The 23,496-nt window shown below is 30.5% G+C and overlaps 1 protein-coding gene across 3 annotated transcripts in view; it reads left to right on the forward strand.

The window, feature by feature from the left end:
• The window catches only part of LOC113393051 (suppressor of lurcher protein 1-like), a 308,266-nt gene extending 293,263 nt beyond the window's left edge, over window positions 1-15,003 (forward strand). For 2 of the 3 annotated variants that reach the window (XM_064216502.1, XM_026629748.2), the window contains 6 exons: window positions 1,617-1,688; window positions 2,261-2,447; window positions 10,806-10,996; window positions 11,385-11,592; window positions 12,467-12,693; window positions 14,863-15,003. In XM_064216502.1, the coding sequence (XP_064072572.1) occupies window positions 1,617-1,688; window positions 2,261-2,447; window positions 10,806-10,996; window positions 11,385-11,592; window positions 12,467-12,693; window positions 14,863-14,945 (968 nt within the window). In that variant the 3' untranslated portion in view covers window positions 14,946-15,003. The remainder of the gene's footprint in view (window positions 1-1,616; window positions 1,689-2,260; window positions 2,448-10,805; window positions 10,997-11,384; window positions 11,593-12,466; window positions 12,694-14,862) is intronic. The other variant, XM_026629749.2, reaches the window with a different exon arrangement.
• The last annotated feature ends 8,493 nt before the right edge of the window (window positions 15,004-23,496 follow it).

Consider the following 23,496-nt stretch of genomic DNA (forward strand, 5'->3'; position numbering starts at 1 on the left):
CTTGGAACGGAATTCTTTTACGCGGTTTACAGTAGAGTGAACTGGCAGATATTTCTGTCTCTTTCTATTTCATACGTTTTAAATTCACAGAGGAATTTGAATAACACTTTTATCGTTTGTCATTTAATTATTCCCAAGCGTTAATTTATGTCATTGTGTCTGTCGTTTGATACATATTATATCGAAAACAACTTCATTCCAATCGGATAGCCAGACACGTCTTGTTATTTTATAAAATAGGTAGACCTGATAGTAAGTGGTCACCACCGCTAATAGAAATCGGCGCTGTTAATATTATTAACTATAACCATGCAGAATGCGCCGCCAGCCATGTGAACTAAAATGTTATATACCTTGAGCCTGTAGTTACACTAGCTCACTTACAGCCAGACCTGCTTGCACAAAATCCTATCACCGTGTATAAAACCCTACCGCTAAACGTTAGTAAGTTCTCATAGTGCTAATCTCAGTGGGTGACGCCGATCGCTCATCATAATGTAGTTTTAATTTAGATCCGTATGTATGTATTTTAGATTACTTAAAGGGATATCTAGATAAAGTAAAACGTACGAAGTACAAAATAGTTAAAACAAAAGAGCGAACTTTATTGTCGTGGTGTGTGTGACTAGCTGTGTACCTGTGTGCCTGACACTTCCCAAACGTCATACTATTTTACTTGTGTGCGTGTTAGTGTCCAGCTGTTACTATTTTTTTCTCAGTTCTCAGCTTCAACAATCTATTTAGACTTTAAAATAGTCAAAGCAATATGCATAGATAATTCTAAATTATTCGTAGGTATATTATGTGAACACTATTTTTTGTTTTAAATGTTTCTACTAAACCTTTGCCGGTTCTTCAAAATAAAATGCACATTTCTGAAATTTTAAAGTGCCTTTTTAAATAACGTTTATTTTTATTTACATTACCAATGAAATCACTTAGACAATTTATTTTAAACTTCAAAGATTATTAGGTTAATCTCTACATAGAAAAAAACAACTTACTTACAAGTAGCTTACCGTCTGTAAACTTAAATCTTTTAAACTACGCAACGGATTAATGCGGTATTCATCAATAAACAAAGTTAATCAAGAGGAATGTTTATAAGTATAGTACGCATTTTATAGTAGAAAAAAGCAGAGTACTTCAACTTTCATTGCCAGAAAAACATTAATATTTCTTTTTCTGTATGTATGTTCCTCATAATAATTATATAAAAAGTTGTATCTCGATAATTTTTGTACCCAGTATGAAGCCAGTACGGATTACATTACATTCCATTAACAGCCTGTAACTTTCCCACTGCTGGGCTAAGGCCTCCTCTCACTTTGAGCAGAAGGTTTGGAGCATATTCCACCAGTCTGCTCCAATGCGGGTTGGTGGATACACATGTGGCAGAATTTTCGTTGAAATTAGACACATGCAGGTTTCCTCACGATGTTTTCCTTCACCGCCGAGCACGAGATGAATTATAAACACAAATTAATAATTGCTTGCCTGGGTTTGAACCCGTAATCACCGGTTAAGATGCACGCGTTCTTACCACTGGATTACAGTACGGATTCATTTTATGAACATAATATTCTAAATATGTGACGTAATGTGTTTATTTACAGATGTTGAAAATAATAGAAAAACAGGTGTGGTTGATGGATTATCCGCTCTGGGACCAGCAGTCAGCGCCGCAAGTAAGTTAATAAAGGTTTCGTATACAAAAGAAAATTTTATATAGTTTCTTAGGTGGCTACGAAAAAGAGTGGGATTATCAATATAGCATTTTTTATATTTTTTTATGTGATATCTTTGCCGAGATTATCTTTTTTGAATATAAAAGCTACAAAAACACTTTGGGCCTTAAAACAGTTTTATACACTGTTTTACGATTGAGTTTTTTTTTTGTTTATTTTAAGAACTGAGTTAATAAGATGACTAAGTTAAGAAGTAGTAGTAAGGCTACCTTATATCATACAAAAATTAAATAATGACTAACTTAAAACTAATTAATTAATTAATTACGCAACATCCGATACATCCTTTTTGCTGCTACGATTGATTATAAAAGAACTCTAAAAGCTTAATCTCAAATCTGATTTAAAAAAGATTTAAAAATATCTATCTCATTTCACCTGTAAAAGGTTAAAAAGGACAGCAACATTTCACATAACAGGTTGGAGTTATGTAAAACTGATTCGAAATGGATGCGACTCGAAAAATAAATTAGAATTTGATCTAGTTGCTTATAAGTGTCAATTCGTTTCAGCGTCATCCTGTCATCAAGTATTCAGGTCTGATAAGACCAGTGGCGGTAAATTGATCTCTCCTTTATACCCTTCACCTTATCCTCCGAAAACGCAATGTCATTATGACTTTCTGGCGAGTGGAAGGGAACGCGTCAGAATAGTGTTCGAAGATTTCAGCTTACAAAGAGTCACGGGGAGCATTATCGAGTAAGTTTGACATTTTATTTAATCATTAACATATTTGATTATACACGATAAATGATAGAGTAAAACGCATAAATAATATGTAGAGTGGCTTATTTTTTAAATTATAATTACTTTTTTAAATTATTAAAACATTACTTTTTTAACTTTCATTTAACAGTATAGCAAGCATGTCTATTATCTACTATGTAATAAATCAACCATAATATTTTGTTTTTTTTTTTTATACTTTAACGTTACATTCCGAAAATAAGTTCTCTACACAATATTCCTTAAAGTAATCTTCTTTGTAATTATAATCCTTATTGAAACCTTAAAATTAAAGGTTAACAAATTATATGACACATGTAATTATATATTTAAAATAATTACTCTACATATCATTACAGCGTTGAAAGGTTTCAAGAATGCTGGTTGCGTTTAAACGCTGAAAAGCAGTTCTGATTCTCTGAAATGTAATAATATACGCCCTGCAGTGCGATTCTGTCTTAATTCACTTCGTATCTTTTTCGTGAAATTTTAATAACCGATTAATAGTGATACGTCATTTTGATACGTGATTCCTATAAAATTTATAAACGGAAAACAATATAAATAAGTATTGCTGTGTTGTAGTAGAATTACCCATACTGACTTGTACAGAGTCTCAAAATCAAGCTAATAATAGTAACACAATTTAGGCACATGAAAATTCAGGGGTGCTTGCCTTGGTTTGAACCCGTAATCATCGGTTAAGATGGACGCGTTAAAACTATTGGGCCATCTCGTCTCGTCTTGGAATACCTAAAATTATTAATTTAATTATTATTCATTTAATATTGTAATAATAATTATCGTGTACATTTCGCATGGCTTAACTTCTAGGCTCTCAAAAATAATATTTCAGCGTAATTCCTACGACCTTGCCTTGTAACAAGTACAAGATCATAGAAATGTACATTAATGATTTCGTACACTCGAATTTAATAACTGTTTAACTCTTGATGTCTTTGCATTTTCAATTGGAAGTAGTTCGTAGAATATAAATAGATAAGCATAAGGTAAATACCTTTTAAGTTTCAAGTCTGTATCTACACGAATCGTTACGAGAGTGTTTTGAATATTAACGTCTTCGTGCTTTCCTATGTTTTATTCCCTCTATGATGAATAATTCGGAATCCAATTTTAAGTTACTGTTTTCGTAGTACTAGGAATATATCGGCCAAAGCTAATACTATTAACTAGTATTAACACTCAGCATTATTTTAATACTGATGTTAAGTTTAAATACCATTGAAATTAAATTTTAAAATCGGTATTACCTATTTATTTTTGACGTCATTGCCCTAACATTCCTTGGGTATTCATTCTCATCACGTTTTATTAGGAGCTATAAAACCCTCGAAGTTGGAATTTAGCAGACATTATGCTCAATTCAGTTTTTATGAAATTTGACCGACAAGGATGGCTGTGAAAGGTGAAAAAAAAAATTTTTTTATAGATAATTCTTCCACAGGAACTTTGGGAATAAACAGTGTAGTCTGTGCCTCTTTGGTTCATAACCTAAGTAATAAATCAAGTAGTTACGTTTCTTTGTTCCGCCTTGAAGAATAAAAAATCAAATACGAAACAACCTTTCATATTTATAACATAATATTCTTTAAATATTTTTTATGATATGAGTAGACGGACATGCAAATGGTCATAATCACCATCGTCCATAGACATTGGCGCTGCAAGAAATGTGCCACAAACCTTACCAAGGTACTGAGATGTTATGTTCCTTGTGCCTGTTGTTACACTGGCTGACACGCTCTTCAAACCAAAACACAACAATACTAAGTATTGCTAGTAGGCGATGGAATATCTGATGAGTGGTACCTATATAGGCGAGCTGGTACCAATCCTTAAGCCAAGTATTTTATGTGGGAAAGTTGCGTATACACATAATATATATATATATATATATATATATATATATACTTACACATTGTTTTACGTATAAAACAATTATATTATATTATACATAGTATAAAACAAAGTAGTTTACCGCTGTCTGGCCCTATGTATGCTTAGATCTTTAAAATTACACAACGGATTTTGATGCGGTTTTTTTAAATAGATAGATTGATTCAAGATGAAGGTTTATACGTGTAATACATGCACAATATAGTAGAGAAACACAGATAATTTTAGAGGTTTTTAAAGTGATGTCGTAAATAATCCCATTTTTTGCGCTTACATTGCCAACGCTGGGTAAACCCTACGAGATAGATCAAAACAATGTACTATAGTATTGTACACCTTAAAAGGTCTTCATAAAAGCCCGCGAAGTTATATGTTTATCACTTATGGATAACCCACAATGAAAAAAATACAGCATTAATCCTTATCCAATTAAGTACCTTAAATACTTTGTGCATTTAATACAGATCAATATGGCCCTTTGCGGCATCAAATTTAAAAGGATATTTTCGAAGATATTACAGATGTAAAATGCAGAGACATACCGGTTTTGTATTGTCTAATGACAAAAAAGCTCTGAACGTTGTAAGACTTTCTGTAGTATATTTAGTATCAGCATTGCACCCGTGCGAAGCCGGTGCAGGTCGCTAGTATATAATAAAATGATTAATAAAGATCATTCAACTGGTGCTATTAAATATACTGATTTTATATTAATAATTTAATTCACATGATAAACAAATACATTATTTTGGCACGCATTAGACGAAAATTTGTTCTCGTAAAAATTGGTTGCCACGGTTATTGCGGGTTACAATTAACGGCAGCTGGTACGAGCGGTCTGAATTTATTGTTCACTGATATAGCCACAAATCGCTTAGTTTTGTTCGGTTCGGAACCTTTATAGAACCACATAGCTGAAAAGCTACCACACTGAATGCATTATGTTCTTGATTAAACTTTAAACACATTGTATTTGCATAACCTGGCGAAATTTAATTTATTTTACTCACTATCCGTCACAGCACAAGTAAATATATTACAGTAGAATTTAAAGTGTAAACGGTATTTTATTTACAGAGAACGTTTACATTTAATAATATAGTAATAATTTTGATCAAAATACACATCGTGTTACTTAGTGTGAGCTAGAGCGATAGTTTATTTTTTGAATTTTGTGGGTATAGCTATTAATTTTACCTTGAAAGGGCTAGCACTGAGTAAAGAATGATGTTCTCTTTCGGCTCCGGTGGACATTCTCAAGGGAGACTACGTAGGACATATTACAGGATTCAAAAGTGCGCAAACGAAAATGCACTTTCTATTACTTCAATCTCATAATCCGATAGGATGGCAATCCAATTCAACCGTAAAGAGAACAGGTGAAGCCACCAACGTCTGCTGCTTAAATACTCATACATCATTAAATCTATATATTTTTTAATTGTGTTGACCTCTACTACTTTTAAAACAAATGTTTTCACTTTAAAGCTGATAGAAGCTGAAAGATGTGTGGATGTTATTTTTCTCTTTTACTCATTCTTCGTTTCTGTTTTGATTTTTTTTTTTTCACTTTTGTCTTCGGAGCAAGCAATAGTTGTTAATAGTTGTGTTTGTAAAGTTTTGTTTGCTTTTAAATGATTTTACATAATCTATGGATGATGATTGATCAATGTAAAAATCGCTAACACACCTAAGAAATAAATAAATATTAGTATTGAAAGATCTCTACTCTCTTTTTTTATAGAGATTAAGAAATCATCTGATAGTAATAATTACTAATATTATGTTCCTTGCGCCTATAAGACATTGGCTCACTGAACGCTCCAATCAAAAATAGAGATATAAAGTTGAACGTTAATACGTTAATACGAATAATTATTTTTTAATAACCACTAATAGACTAATAGAACTTATCATCATCCGTCAAAATATAATACGATTTATCCGGTAAATTAAGGATATTGAAATGACATTTTCTTCTCATTCTAAGACACGAAAAATATATTTTATAAAATAACTCAAGATCACGCTTGTCATATCAATTATAATTTTCTGGTATAAGTCTTGTATATATTGGTTTTGTAGAAGACTTTGTTTTTAATATCTTTGGTTATCATTATTTCGTACAAATAGAAATGGCGTTTCATATCACGGTATTTGATTGGAATGACACATTGCTGAACGAAAAACGTTTTTTTTTTTTTTTTTCAAATATTACCCTATTCAATTGAACCATGATCACGATGAAAAATATTTCCTTTCATTTACATATTTTCTGCTTTGTATTAGTAACTACGGACCGAAACGTAATTGATGTTTGACTGACCGCACATACAGTTAACAGAGAATTGTGTTTGAATTCGGCAACGTGGCTCCATCACTCGTGTAAGTAAATGGACACGCAACCACAATTCACCGATTATAAATTTACTACCTTCTGTTTGCAGCTAACAAGAAATTATAATTGTTGTATCTGTTTGTCCTAATAATATTATGTATGTGAGAGTTTGTTTGGGACATCCGTTAGTCTCTTACGTAATAACGTCGAGATGAATTTGTATGAATGTTATGTATGTTGTGTATGTATGTTATTGAGATAGCTTAGGTATATGATTTAATACATAAGCTACCTCATATCAAAAAATATTCTTATACATAATTAATGAATATTTTGTGCAACATTTTGGAAAATTTTGTCCTACTGAGAAACTCGCAAATGATGTTACTTGATTCTAGTGAAATTATAATTGAAATGTCTCTGTAATAACACAAGTATAAACCAGACCACCACCTTCCATCAAACACCAACCAAACATATTAAGCTTACGCTTATGCAGCTAGCTAACTAATATTAAAACTTTTACTATGTCGGTATGTACGACCTTCCCATCAAATATTCTACCGCTAAACAGCAAGTTTGACAGTTAGTATTGTTGTGTTCCGATTTGAAGGGAAAAAAAAACTACCCATAGATGTCTATGGTACTTTTAAAAATATGAAACAGTCCTTTCATCACCAATGCACCACCGAACTTGAAATCTAAGATGTTATGTCACAGTGCCTGTAGTTACACTGGTTCACTCAACCTTTCAACTATAGCACAACACGTACTAATACTGAGAATTACTGTTATGCAATAGAATTTCTGACGAGTAAGCGGTATCTACTCGGATTGCTAGATAGATTCTTGAAAAAGCGTCGATACAGGTTACCGAAACAAGGAAGGAATCGAAATAACAGGAATTCAAATTAAAGTGGATATAAGTCGTTAAGCCAAATAGTGTTCTCTTACAAGTAATGATATCATATGAATCCAGAATTGTATGTACATAGTCTATGGTAGATTTTTTTTTCACATTAGCAGCCTGTAAATTTCCCACTACTGTGCTAAGGCCTCCTCTCCCTTTAAGGAGAAGGTTTGGCGCATATTCCATCACGCTTCTCCAATACGGGTTGGTGGAATACACATGTGGCAGAATTTCGCTGCCGAGCTGTTGTAAGCCAAGATGGTTAGAACGCGTGCATCTTAACCGATGATTTCGGGTTCAAGCCCAGGCATTTTCACTGAATTTTCATGTGCTTAATTTGTGTTTATAATTCATTTCATTTCGTTTGCTCGGCGGTGAATGTAAACATCGTAAGGAAAACAGCATGTGTCTAATTTCAACTAAATTCTGTATAGCAGAACTATTAGCAAATCGGAGTATATAAATCTAAAATTTATTTGTCTTTTCTCATCCTACATTGGAATATAATACACAGACTTTGTAGTAGCACAACAGATAAAACTCGAATTAAAATAAAAATCTTTATGTGGACCGAGTTACTTTTTTAATGCAAACAATTTTATTTTTGGAAATTCTTTAATATTTATAACAATCGAGTTGCATTGTTATTTGACAGAAAACGTTGAATGTGAAGCAGGAAACGAGCACGCGACCACAGTGCTCTGATTATAAATTTATAGACCATTCGTTCCATTTCATCAAAATCACGAATTCCGCTTTTATTTTTATCCGAAAATGATTTTTATTTTTATTGTGATAAAATTTTATTATTTTGCAAGAATGAAACAATGTAAAGCTGTAAAGTATCAGTAATAAAGTTTTATTTTGAAGGAATATTAATGAGTTGGAAATTAGATGATTTGTCATCACGCTTTGGCTCAAATGCTTGGAAGAATTTTTCTTTTGTATAGCTGTCAATCAAGATGTGAAAAAGAACAATTTTAAATCACGATTGGTTCCATGTTTCATTCTATAAGATAAGATACCACAGTTTTTTTTTAACTTGGCCTGTTTTAAAATTTTATGCTCCTATCAAAAAACAGTGATGAATAAGAAATATTACTGAATACAAGATTATATTAACACTAGATTTACCAGACCAGTCATTTTGACTGGTCGTGCAATTTCAATTCAAAATTCCTACTACATATAACATTTGCTTTCCGAAATTATGTTATGATGTTTGCTATAAGTAGAGAATTCCTTTTATGAACTTAATGTTACTTTAAAGATAAAAAAATGTATACTTAGTATTTATTTATTTCTAGACAGAATATATTTAAAAAATATTGTACTTAGCTGATATACTCTGTAATTAAAATGGTGGAAAAGAGTTGACTACTGAGTTGCTAGCCGGTTCTTAACTGTAGAATCTACTTTCCGGGCCGGTTGTAGCTTTACGTTTAATTTAACACTGTAACATGACGATTCAAAATTGCTTGTATGAGCGTACTTTAATAAAGAATATTTTGATTTCAATAAGTTTCTGAAATCATATATTTTGCTATTAAAATCTTTGGATGTTTAATTTGGTGGAAAAAATGCTTTATAATAGAATGTCGCGCTAAAAACTGACTCGCTACACTAAAAAAGAAACACGTTTTGTGTGAAAAGCACTTAAAAGGTTTTAGGTCAAGGCATTTTTCATGTAGGCAAGTTTAACCCCAAATTAACCCTAATGACCGGTAACAAAATGCCAGCATACCCTTTTTTCATGAACGCCATTTGTATTATTTATTAATGTAATTGTAATAATGTATATTTTCAGGTTACACGCGATACGTCAATAAAACATTATTAAGAGTAAATTGTTTTCCTATGTAATAAATTAGTTACGGGTTAGTTGATGCATTTAATGTAATCATTATTAAACATGACAGCCGAGACGGCTCAGGTCTGAAAGTTTTATTTTTATTGTGTATTCTATTTTTAAAATATTCATTGATTGTTCTAGAAAGTCAAGAATGTAATGCTAATATAACCTTTTAACCGATATTCGTCTCGAGACTCAATTTTCAATGAGATTACATTCATTTTGAATTATGACCTAAGTTATATTTCAACTATGGGAAGTATAGAATAGAATAAATGATTTATGATTATTGATTATTTCGTAGATAATATGCTTAATACATACGTTTATTTAAATAATATAATATAATGAATATCATTCCGAACAAGTAAAAATAAAAATACGGCCTATCATCAAATAACCTTTGTATAAAGGATACGAAATAAATTGTATATATAACAATAAATAGACACATACTTCATTAATTTTTGGAACGAAATATGTCCAAAAAATAATAAATTACGACAAATCATATCTCATTCTGTAATTTTTAATAAAATGTTTCCACTTATAGGCCAGTCAATAAAGCCCGTGAAGGTCAAGTAATTAGTATCATTATGATTTTTTGATATGTGGTTTTTGATTTTTTTCACATTTATTATTGTTAAATTTGAATTTGTTTATGAAAAAACAATTAACATTTAGGGTGACACTTCAATATATTACTCATTAACAACTTTCTATAAACATTTGAACCCGTCTAAACAAGTTTTTACCACTTTTCAAAAAACATTCTTTTTTGTTAATAACAAAATTTTGCATTAAACAAAAAAGGTTGAAATTTTAATACAAGGTAAGTTATAATTATTTACACCTTCTGTCCAATTTTCAACCATCTAACAATTTTTGTCACAAAGTTATAAGCAAAAACGCTTTTCACCCTCTCAACCCCCTAGCGTTCACCCCAGAGGGTTGAAAATTTTAATTTGTTATTATTTTAACGTCCCAAACCACATATCAAAAAATCATAATGATACTAATTACTTGACCTTCACGGGCTTTATTGACTGGCCTATTATCACAGATTGTTAAAATAAGGTCATAGTCTTGTTAACGTCTAATATTTTTATTTGGCTTTTATTTGTGCCGTGCGGGCAGAGCGTATAATCTTACAAGCTTAATAAATACCTATAAGTGTAATTCGCGAAAAAATCTTAATAAACTTGCATTTTTCGACGTCCCATACGGAAACGTTATAGAGAAAATAATAATTTGATCAATTTATAAGGGTACATTTATTTTACTGGTGTTATTTCATCAACCCATTAATTGCAGCTGTGAAAGTATGGACTCGTTAGACGTATTTTTATACGTCGACGGTCGGCTGGAGAAAATGGCATCCTACTGCGGCAACGACGTACCGAAGCCATTAATGTCGAATGGACCAAAACTATCAATCGAATTCAGGGGTATCTACTCGTCGAGATACAGCAGAGGTTTCAAGATATCTTACTCTTTTGTTGAAGGTACTTTTGACTGCACTTCTTTGTAATTCAATATAGAAAGACCTTTTTCGTAAAATTTGTTACAATTTGATACGAAAGTCAAATGTATACGCGTACGATGGTCTTATATTGGTAATAAAGAACATATCATTAATATTTTAAATTAAAAAGTCAAACTTTGTATTATTAACAAAAAAACATCCCTGGGAAGATGAAGCGAAAGAATTTCAGCAATTTTAAAGCTACGTCCGAATCAACTCATTGTTAATAAACAACGTGTAATTAAAATATTAATATTGTTTTCTCTCTCAAAACGTTCTTAGAATTTTTTTCTTATATTTTATTAAAAAAAGTTCTAAACAGTTTACGTATAAAATATACGAAAATAAATGAAACATTTTCCTCTCAGATTATGCTATAGCAACAGGAAAACAGCTATTAGAGTTTCCATGTGCCTTCGTATACAATAGCACGGAACGGCGGAGGGGAGTTGTGACGTCACCGAATCACCCCGGCCTTTACCCGAGGGACACTGAGTGCAATTACTTCTTCTACGGTCGGAAGAATGAAAGAGTGCATCTACGTTTTACTCACTTTGACGTCGAGGGAGTAGTACCGTAAGTTATTATTTAAATAAATAATTGTCGACCGGAATTCAAACTTATACAAATTTGTTGGTGATATTCGTCTCCTTATTAGAATTTAATGTTGTATAGCAAATCTTAAATTAAATTTTAGTTTAAATTTAATTAAAAAAACTACGTATAATGAATTTAAAGCGAGAACTATTGGAGAAATTTATATTAATTGTTAAAGTACATAGTACCATAATTTTTAATTATATTAATTTCTTTATATTGTTATTTTCTTTCTTATATTATCATATATATCTTTTGTTTATAATTTTCCGACAGGATAAGAAAAAAAAAAAAAATTTAATTTAAAACTTAATATTGATGAAAGAAAAAAAAATTTAAGTAGATATAGTTTGCTTTCCTATAATGGGCGAAATTTAGCCTACAATGATGAAAAAACAAATTACATTAGTTGAAAATTAACGATTATTATCATTTTTAATAATAAATTATTTTTCTTATCGCAATCTTGGTTGAAGAAGACGACTTAAGTTTTTCTTAAACATAATACCGCTGTTTCATTTATGTCAGTAATGAACTCTGGTTTTGATATTTAATTAAATGAGCATAAAGCGATGGCAAAAAAAATATTGTTACGTCATAATTTTATTTCAATAAAACATTATGTCAAGAAAATATATTTCTATTTCAAATTAAGCTTAATTAATTCGACCTCCACGAATTGCTTATTAATTTATTTGCTTTATATTTGAATATAAAAATTATACAGAAAGAAATCTTTGTTTATAGTAACAACTAAAATAATTACGACTTATTTGTCAAGTATTACTATTAACATAAAAAATGTACTAAAAATCTAGCTTCAAGAATATAATAAGCCGAGTTCAACTTTTAGATGCGAAGCAGTATCAGCGAGTGACTACGTTCAATTCTCAAGTAAGATGATTGATAAGGGAAGTCAGAGGCACTGTGGTCAATTGAGGGAGCTCCAAATCGCCTCGGAGGGTAATTTCTTGAGGGTCACGTTCCGGTCCAACGACAGACTAGACGGCACTGGCTTTAAAGCTGAATATATTTTCCTTAAAGATTCAGAAATGCAAAGTATAAAACCGGACTCCAGTGGTGAGGATTTTATACTTTCAGATAAGACATGCTTTGAATTGAATATAATCTTGGTTTTAGAAGATACGAAGTAACAAATTTGGGCTTAAATTTTGATTGATGTTCGCTATTGAATTATTGAATACCATTCGTCGTAACATTTTCATTTCCTTCAAATATAAAATAAATAAATAGGGACATAATATTTCAGTAAATCTATCATAAAATATAATAACTGAAGTATAATTTAAAATTACAAAAATTTCATTTTCATTTAATTGGGTAGAACAAAACCTATATTAATTATCTATACTTATAAAATAATATTTCCTGACTGACTGACTGACTAGTTCTTCATCGCCCAGCGTAAACTATTAAAGTTAGGGCCATAAAATTTGGTAAGTAGGGCCGTTTTATTGAGAAGATACCTATACTAAAGAAGGAATTATGGAATTTCAACAAGTAGGTGTTTGAAATAGGCGTTGAAAGTTTGTATGGAAGTCCGTCATTTTGATTTAAAGACTGATTCAACATGAGTAGATACGTATTGAAGTGTCTCTGGATATTCTTCCTTTAAGGAGTGAAATAGGGGTTGGCATTTCGTATATAGGTTAGTCTGGAAGTCCGCTTCGCCAAGACAATTATTAAAACACAAGGTCACCTTTAAAATGGCTGGAGTAAACCTAAGAGAAGACTGTTTTCCGTAGCTGTCGTTCGTTTGTTTTTCGTATGGACAGCCTGTTCGAGAGTGAGCTCTGAGAGAAATCTGGTAGTTCTAAAGTCGGACCACAAAAGTCGTATGTAAAGAAGTCTTAAACTAATGAGATATTTTAAATATTTTTTTAAATATATTCAACTTCCACGTGAGCAAAGTCGCGGGCAACAGCTAGTATTGTACATTTCTTCAAGCAAAAGTGTTATTTTGAAATACTGTTTTCGTTTATATTAATGTTACTTATCATTAAATTGACTGCGTAGCAATTCGTCTCTCATAATAAGTCGTATTTTTACACGTTTCTGACCAAATATTTATAGCAAAACATTTCACGATAGCGACAATTTAACTGTATTTATTGAGAGAGAAAATTATTCGTTGAACTTTGTCCACCACAGTGGAAGAAAAATTGGCTCGTCGCCAGAGGAAATATTTCATTTAGTTCCTTTTACATTCGAATGTAGTTAGAATGCCTACGTTCGTATAAGTTTTTATTAAAACGTAAACGTAAAATGATATGAAAATAAATTAAATCGTTCATTCATTTGTAATAATGATGAGTCCTATCTTTGATCTATCACAAGACCTTTATAAAGTTCTCCGACAATCTCCGAGATCAAATAATATTAAATTACAATAAATACAAAAAAAAATAGTATTTAATAACTAGTTATAATATTCAATAAAGAAAAGTGAACCCATATAACTTATAATACTTATTTCTTTTATTATACTTAGTATATACTAATATATATATATACATATAGGTATATACCCAGAAAATAAATAATATTATTTAAAATATAAGACCAATCGTGGATAGTATTTTTCTTTTGAGTTGTATATGACATAAATTTGGCGAGCGTAAGCATATTCTATAAAAATATATTCGAATAAATATAATAAATTTTAACATTAGGGTTGACCTAGTTTTGTGCAATGTTTGGGTTCATACCATCCACACATATGTACTACCGCTAAGCAGCAATACTTAGTATTATTGTGTTTTGATTTAATGGGTTAATAAGCTAATGTAAATATAGGCACGAGGTAAATAACATCTCAGTTCCCGATGTTGGTGTGCGCTTTCGTTGAATGATTAAAATTTCATATATTAATTGAACCTTAATTAAATAAGGCCTTCTAGTAATCTATATAATCCGATTTAACTTATATGATTTATTGCAATGAGTGATATGTTTTAGGGTAAACTTGGTTTTAAAAACATGGAGGCATAAGAATTTAAACTTATTGTTAGTCTTATGTAGACAACTTTTCAAACTATTATTCTGGCATTAATGTGTCATAGAGCGGACATATAAGCGATCGAGCTTTTAAAAAAATATTGTTATTGAAAAAAAGATGTGCAAAAAATTTAAATTTAGCAATGTTTTTTTAAGACTTTTTTATACATTGAACCGTCTATTTATTATTACTATACATATACATACATAATTAATATTTAAAATTTTAAGTTTCAGGTACTTTCGGTTCAAAGAAGACAACATTGGGGCGAATGATTCTACTGTATTTCATTTATTTTTTAATTAAAGTATGAAATGAAACAACACCTTACTATTAAGAGAGAAAATAAATTATTATTGTTGATAAAATAATTGTTTCATTTTCATAACACTTTGGTATTTTATAAATAATTTTAATACTTAAAAATAATTTTGACAATATTTTTATAAAGGTACTACTACATAAATACTTAGTTTTCCTACTGAAGACATCCTTTTCTATAAGGAGAAGGCTTCGAGACAAATACAAGACTGCGGCTTGTTGCAGAACAAACCACCTTCGGTTACGATCCGTTTATTTAAAAATATTATTTATGTTCATTGGTTTATTTAATAAAATTAAAAAAAAAACTATTTTATAATTCGATTTTGGTCTCTTTAAAGTGTATTTGGGCTCCCTTAAGGAACGTTTACACGATTCCTTTATTTTTAGTAAAGGAAAATCTCAATGTTAAAAATATTATATTGATTGAATCAATTTACATGCTAATCCTTATAATATTGTAAATGCGAAATTGATCTTGTTTAGTTGTTTGTTTGTTTCGCTTTCATGCGATAACTACTCAACAGGTCAACATCAAATTTTATGTATATACTTTGTTAGAGCCATAGAAGAGGAGATAGGTAACCCTTACCCTATTACGTGGGAAAAGCCATGGGCGTAAAACAGTTATAAAAAACGATTTTTGCTCTTAAAAATATTTAAAACATTTCAATATACATATAACAAAATGTTACACACATTCGTTTCGTTTCGGTTCAAATTCAAATGTTATACATTTCGGAGTAATATTAGAAAGTTCTCGAACAAGTTTGAATGTTTGCATTCAATTAGTGTCGTCGGACATTTGAGGCGCCTCGCTTTGGGACATGAATACCATTTGTAAACTTCGTTGCGCTGAAATGAGGTTCAAAATCATTTACGAATATTGTTTAAAGTTTGATTTTGTCAATTTTATGTTTGTTATGTGTGAGTGTTTGTTCGTCGACTTACTATGATGTTCGTCAACAATCTTTAAATTTCTTAAAATACCTAACTTTTTATAATATGTAAAGGAACAAATTATAATAAATTTTAATATCACTATGGCTAAAGTAACATTGTTATTGTTATAAAAAAAACCTTCTAGAATTCACTTTAATAAATGTTCCATTAACAAAAAATAATGAAATGTATATATAGAACAAATACTCGATTCATAAGAAAATAGTTCTAATCAACATTTAAATAAAAACTAAAATTCCGTGATAAAAAACATAAACTACTTTGCAAGTTGCGGGGCCCAATATACGCCCGTCTGGTACCACCGGACAGAGCTATTCAACTTCCGAACAACAATGCATTCTATTGCTGTATTTCGTTTTTAGTGAGTAAACGTAATTACAGGCACAAGAGAATCCGTCAGCTATTCTTTTGCTCTTTTGACATAAAATTTATCTATTTATCTATCTTTGTGCATTGAAGCATACACATGTTTTATTACTGAGTCAGAACTATAGAACTATAGTAGGAAGACTGTTTGATGTCTGTGTTTAGTGTTATGATTAAAAATAGAAATTACTTTTTCAGTATTTATAGTTAAGTTTTTAGTCGGGATTATATGAATACTTATTGGAATAAATACAATGGCGTGATTATTATTAATTTGAATATTTATTAAAATAATCTTGTTAATAGGTCGAAAATTGTTAGATTGAATTCACATATAAGTACATTGAAAAGTTTTACGTTTCTAAAGTTTGTATGGATACTGTTAGTCATATATTGATAAAATTATTATTATTAATGTATTCGACATTACGATTATATATTCCTTATAGATGCAATTATAAAAATAAAAAAGGCATCTAATTTTATTTCGATTTTGTTCTACATTAATCGTTCTAATTATAAAACAATATACTTCGATCTATAACTACTCTGTAGGACAAAGAGGTACATTTCATCAAAGGAAAATTTTATAGGGGTCGAAGGTCCGTTCGGGTTCTTGTACTCGATGCGGGCAAAACATGAGATTTAAATACTTTAAAATTGGCTTATGGACAATTTATTCAACATTCGAATATGTAATTTTGATTTAACCAAATTTATTTAATACAGAGGTAGCATATATCATTTATTTAGATAGGTAGCAAGTTAGCTTCGATATGGAGTGTGTTTTTATATCTCACAGAAAACTTTTTACTTAATATAAATTTAATATTACTCTATGAGTATGTAACAGGTCTCGTATTCTTAATGTAGCTTACTGAAAAATATTAATAAATAATCAAAGGAAAATTAAAATCGCATTAAATCATTAAATTCATACAATTTAATTAAATATTTATATATTGTATTTTTCCTATTAAAATATATTAGGCAGAAATTATATCGATGCAAAAATTATGCCGTATATTGCTGAAAATATAAGAACAAGCAAAAAAACAGTGTAATGCATTCTTCTATTAGCAAAGAAGTAATTATTGTTGTGTAATGCTAGGTTGTCGTGTCAATAAAAATTGTTAACACCAAAATGTATTCTTTTTGTTCTATAAGTATGCGTCATGTAGTGCAATTTTAAGCATTTTATTGTAATTGTATCTATTAAACCTACATATGAATATTATCCATATTCATGTATATTGCGTCCCGTGCCCCTCAAATGTTTATGTTTAAGTTGATACTGTCATTGCGTGGCTACAAGGGAGACAGCTGAAAATCAGCAGAGGGATAAAAATCCCTCATAGCCTGAGCTGTCTCCTTTTGACTGCACACAAGTGTCATATTCATTATATTTAATTATTTTTTCTTTATTATTATATCTTTCTTTGTTTCTGTTGTTTTTATATCCATTTTTGTATATATTTTTTTTCTTTATATGTGTGTATGTCAATAAATGTTTTTTCTTTCTTTCTTTCTTTCTTTCTTTCTTTCTTTCTTTCTTTCTTTCTAATTTATATTATACTAGCGACCCGTCCCGGGTTCGCACGGGTGCAATACTATTAGTATTACTATACAGAATGTTTGTATATAATGATATACAAAGTTCATAGCTTTTTAATCTTACTTTTTAATTTAATACAAACCGCTATGTCCTTGTGTTTTAAATCTGTAATACCATTGAAAATATTTATTTAAATTACATGCTGTCATACTGTCTATATTAAATTCGCAATGTATTCAAGGTGCTTAATTGGATAAGGATTAATGCTGTATTGCTTAAAATCGTTTCGAAATTAAGCTATTATTTGTCTTAAAAAGTAAAGGATAAAAAATAGTTATTGTGGGTTATCCATAAGAGATAGACAAATACCACTGTGGATTTTTTTTTTAAGGTCTACAATACTGTTGTAAATTATTTTGATCTGGCTTGTAGGATTCAGCCAGCGTTTGCAATGTAAGCGCATAAAAAATGTTTTTATTTACATCACATTAAAAACTCTAAAATGATCAAGGTTTCTCACAATACAGTAATATTGCATGTATTATACATATAAACCTTCATTTTGAATCAATATATCTATTAAAAAAAGCCGCATCAAAATCCGGTGTGTAATTTCATAGATCTAAGCATACACAGGGACAGACAGACAGTGGTAAGCGACTATGTTTTATACTATATAATGATTGTTTTCAGTGTTCTAAACACACTAACAACCAATCGTGTATATATTATAGTTGGCTGGATGATTCAGTAGCGTTAAGTCCATCTTTTGTGCAATTTTATTTGCATAAAAGATGTTTAGCAATACAGTTTATTAATAAATATTAAATTCTCTCGCATTTGTCTTGTTTTATGTTTGAATTATATGACGAAATTTTCTATTTTCTTCAAGCACTTGTGTTGGATCTCATCATGTCGAGCAGGGGAAGCCATCTACAAAATATAACGGACGTAGCGATTCTTATTTTATTACAGCTTTCTAGTAAATTAAAAAGAAAAAAGCTACATAACATCCTTTGCGATGTAAATTTATTGCTCATTTAACGAGAATGCAAAGAGATATTTATAAAGTAAGTAATCTAAATGTACACAGTGAAAGTGAATATTTTAAAAGATTTTTCAGGTACAAAACAAGAATGAGGCTAATTTTTTTGTATCTTTCTGTAGTGTTTTAATTGTAAAACGCTATAATTTTATAATTTACATTAATAATTGAATTATTTATGACTTTTGTAAAGAGTAATGTGTGATCTTTATAATGTAATTATAAGTTATAAAATATTTTATATATGGATAATTAGCCTTGTAGCAATAATATGCTTGGGGCACGAAAATGGGTTTGTATGTTATTGGGTATGTCTTTTATAACATCGTGTACGAAATAAACAGCGAGAAACGTGTTTGCTCATACAACAGTGCACTTTAATAAATATTATCTCCTTAACTGGCCACTAATTGAATCTAGGTTGACATAATGATTAAATATTTATTTTATATACAATTTAAAATGCTCTTAATCTATAAGCGACCCAAGAAAGTGAACATATTGTGCAATAAAAACTCCTCGTAAAGTTAAAACTTTAATATGAATATCAATTTTTGCTTATGGCCTGGAATGCAGCTATGTACTTGGAATAAATTATTTATCAAATAATTATGGAAATAGTAAAGGTTCAAGATTCCTAGACTTAATATCTTTGAAATATGACGTCATGATTTCGATATCGTGTACGTTTATAACTGAAGATCGTTCCAGAGCCTCCTTGGTGTGCATTTTAGGGATACGCAGACATTATTTTAATTTAAAACTTTCATCACAAGGGTCATCAAAATGTATTTTTAGTGATATAAGTAAACAGATTCGTTCTAACTATTCGCTCGTTTATCGAATTTTGACCACAATTCGTTGCTTATAAAATGAGACTATTCAATTCTAATCCATTGGATTTCATTTATGTTTAAGATATTCATTTATATTTGGTTGGAGGTAACTTGTTCCAAAACATATGTGACTTTTTATATTTTGTCTAAGAATGTACATGCACATTTTTAAATAATTTGAAAAAAGAAAGATGGAAGAAATAAGACTTGAGGATGAAACCACCATTTATAATAAATAAACTCAGTGAGATGTCTAAAGACCGCGTAATTGTTGTTGTTTGATGGTTTATAGAATTGAATATTGGACAACATCACATACATTACTCTGATCCCAATGTAAGTAGCTAAACCACTTATGTTATGGAAAATCAGAAGTAACGACGGTACCACAGACACCCAGGCCCAAGACAACATAGAAAACTAATGAACTTTTTCTACATCGACTCGGCCGGGAATCGAACCCTGGACCTCCGAATGGCGTACCCATGAAAACCGGTGTACATACTACTCGACCACGGAGGTCGTCAGTCAATATATAAAGAAGATTGTATATACTTTTAGTATTCAAAGTCGAATGCGTACTTATACATACATACATCGTTTTTTAAAGTAGAATATTTATTATAGGTAAGAAATTGATTCTGTCAGAAATGTGATCCATTCATTACATAACCAATGTCCCAGTGAACTTGAGAGCTCAGATCTTATGTCCCTTGTGCCTGTAGTTACACTAGTTCACTAATTACTTATTGCAGTTTTGTGGTGGAATATTCGATGAGTGGGTGGTACCTACCCAGATGGACTGGCACAAAGCCATATCAGCAAGAAATCTTCTTGTTCATTATACACTGGATTGCTGAAAGCAAAAACTAATTTATCATACATCTACGCGAGCGAGATATCAAAACTAATAAAAAACTTTATGTTTTCAAACAACAATAACATTGAAAATATTAATATTGTTTGTATATAGAAGTAAGAGCAGAAAAATCTGGTTAAACTCCACTGAGGGTTTATGTATAATATATATAATTATAATGTATAATTATGTATAATTATTTGTTAATGTTTATTCTTCTTTTATGATAAAAGTTGGCGGACGGGCAAATAGTCCATCTAGTGGTAAGGGGTCACCACCGCCCATAGAAAATTGCGCTGGAAGAAAACTACCATTTCTGACATTGCCAATGCGCCACCAATATTGCTAACTGAGATGTTTTGTCTCACTCACCATTCAAACCGGAACACAACAATAATAATTATTGCTGTTTGGTTAGTATTTATTTATTTCCAGTATTTCATCACGAAAATCTCCAAACAGTATCATAACAGTGTGGTTGAATAAGTTCCATATACAGGCTATAGGTACTAGCAGGTATTACTCCTTCATAGATATTTTACGATGTTTGATAATGAAAAATAAATAAGGGAATAAAAATTTTGCAGCAGCTGTCCCGGAGATAAGTGCGGCCATAAAACTTTCATATCAAACGTAGAGAATTAATACTAACTGAGAATGGTTTCTGAAATGGCATTTCCTTATAATAATTTATACAAAAATTTGAAATGAAAGTTATCTGTACTAATATTATAAATGCGAAAAGTACTCTGTTTGTTGCTCTTTCACGGTCAAACCACTGATTCGAATTTGATGAAATTTATTATAAAACTAGCTTAAACAAAAAGGATCTATAGGTCTAGCGATCTATAAAGTCGTAGGTAGATCCTGATCTCTTGGCTATTAAAAAAAAATCTGGGTTAATTTGTGAGATCTATGACAATTTTTTACGAACTCACAAGAAAATAATGTAGTATGGTATAATTTTAATAATAATAAGAGATATAATTTAGATGATGTAACTTATATAGAACCAAGAGTGCTTTAGGACACAAATGCAAATCGCTTTAACATTTGAACGTAATTTCTCAAATTTTATGTCCATATTATAAAAGCGCCACGTCTTCAAATTGATTTGATTGAAAGACAAATTGTAGAATGCTCTTGAAGACAAATCGCTTAAAGTGCTGCATTGCTAAATTCTAATTTGAATGCAGACAAACTAACAAAGCATCAACTGTTGCTAAAGAAATGCTCGTATAGCTTGAAGCGAACTTAAATGTTAATTTTGTTTAATGTTTGCTATTTCAACGCAAGTTTAATATATATTTTCATTATCAATTTAAAGATAACATCTTGATATTATGGTATATTTGAGTTTACGATATTACGTATAAGATTAACTTTCGTGATCTTATTTGATGTTTGAGTTTAACTCCTTATATTATACGATGAAATCGATGGTATTTTGTTTGTCCATAAAATATGTATTTATTAATTTGTGTAGAGAAAACTTGTTCTCCTTTCTAAGCATATTGCGCCCATGGAGTATAAAATTTGGCATACTTGAAGTTTATAATATGTATAAATAGTGAAGTTAGTTGGGAAACATATTTACATTATGTGTAACAAATCCCTTTTCAATCTTAATTAATAAAAATGTTATTCCTCAATGCGTTCTTATCCATCCGTTTGTGTTTAAATTTTGGAGAGGTTCAGCGTACGCCAACGAAGACCCTCGCCTTAAAAACCAAGATATTTTTCTTTGTATGTTTTGTCCTTTAATATTTTATGTATACACGTTATTCTACCCTTACGAAGCCGGAACGGTAGCTACTTCAAAATAAATAAAAAGAATTCATTTCTTATGTTCATATTAATAATTCAGTTTTTTTTTTTTATATATCTTTGTTTATTTTTTTTTTTATTTTAATAAAGGTATTTTTTTTCAAAATACATCTAAAAAATATTGCATAGACGTAAAAGAGTTTTTAGAGTAAATTTTACATCACGATAAGTCATAAGAGATACTTTTCCGTAGATATCGTTTCACTTATGTAACGTATATTCCATTACTTGTTATATAACTTTAATACAATACAAACGACATCACAGAAAATTTGTCATTTGTAGTACAGTGGTTATTTTCACAGACATTCGAAATACTACTAAGATTTTGCAAGCCCCTGACATTTCCTAAGCCTTGTCAGCCGTTGCGCCTTAGCTGTTACGTCTGAATTATACTGGTCAGAACAGTGTCTTACTAATCACACTACAATACGAAGTAACTAAATGTACTTCTGCTGTTCAAAGACGACGACGACGTCTTTTCTCATCTATAGTAAACAAGTATTTACTGGTATGTGTAGAGTAGTTGTCATAATGCCTGAATGAAATTTATTTTTAACTGAGCGTGAATAATCACATCAAGTATTTAAGGATTTGCCTTAATTCGTACCTAAGATCAGAAGTTAGATATTTATCTACATGATGATATCGCTTATTTTAAACACTTTTTAATAATATATTTTGACTTGGTCTAGTGGCTTTTGCGGAACATCTCAGTAGCCTCCTTATAGTACGTCAGGCCCATGGTGAAAAGGTCATCACTACTTTATTCGATAGAATGATTCTACTGAACAGCAACCCTTAGCAGAGTAGGAAGGGAGAGCCTAGCGTTGTCTCCTGGTGACACTGTCATAGACTAAAAGGTGGTGTCTGAGTGGTATAGGTAAGTAGTCTTCACGCTGCTATAAACGCTGATGATCTGTACCAGATAGAGCACTCTCTCTCCCTCTGAGTTGAATTTGGCCGAATGGAGGTAAAGCACTGACTAAGTTTTATTTTTATAATATAGATGGATGGCTATATGGACCTGATGATAAGTAGTCACAACCAGCCATAGAAATTGGTGCTGAAAGTAATATTAACTATATCTTA

Source organism: Vanessa tameamea, chromosome 12 (assembly GCF_037043105.1).
Source record: "Vanessa tameamea isolate UH-Manoa-2023 chromosome 12, ilVanTame1 primary haplotype, whole genome shotgun sequence".
Taxonomy (NCBI): Eukaryota; Metazoa; Arthropoda; class Insecta; order Lepidoptera; family Nymphalidae; genus Vanessa; species Vanessa tameamea.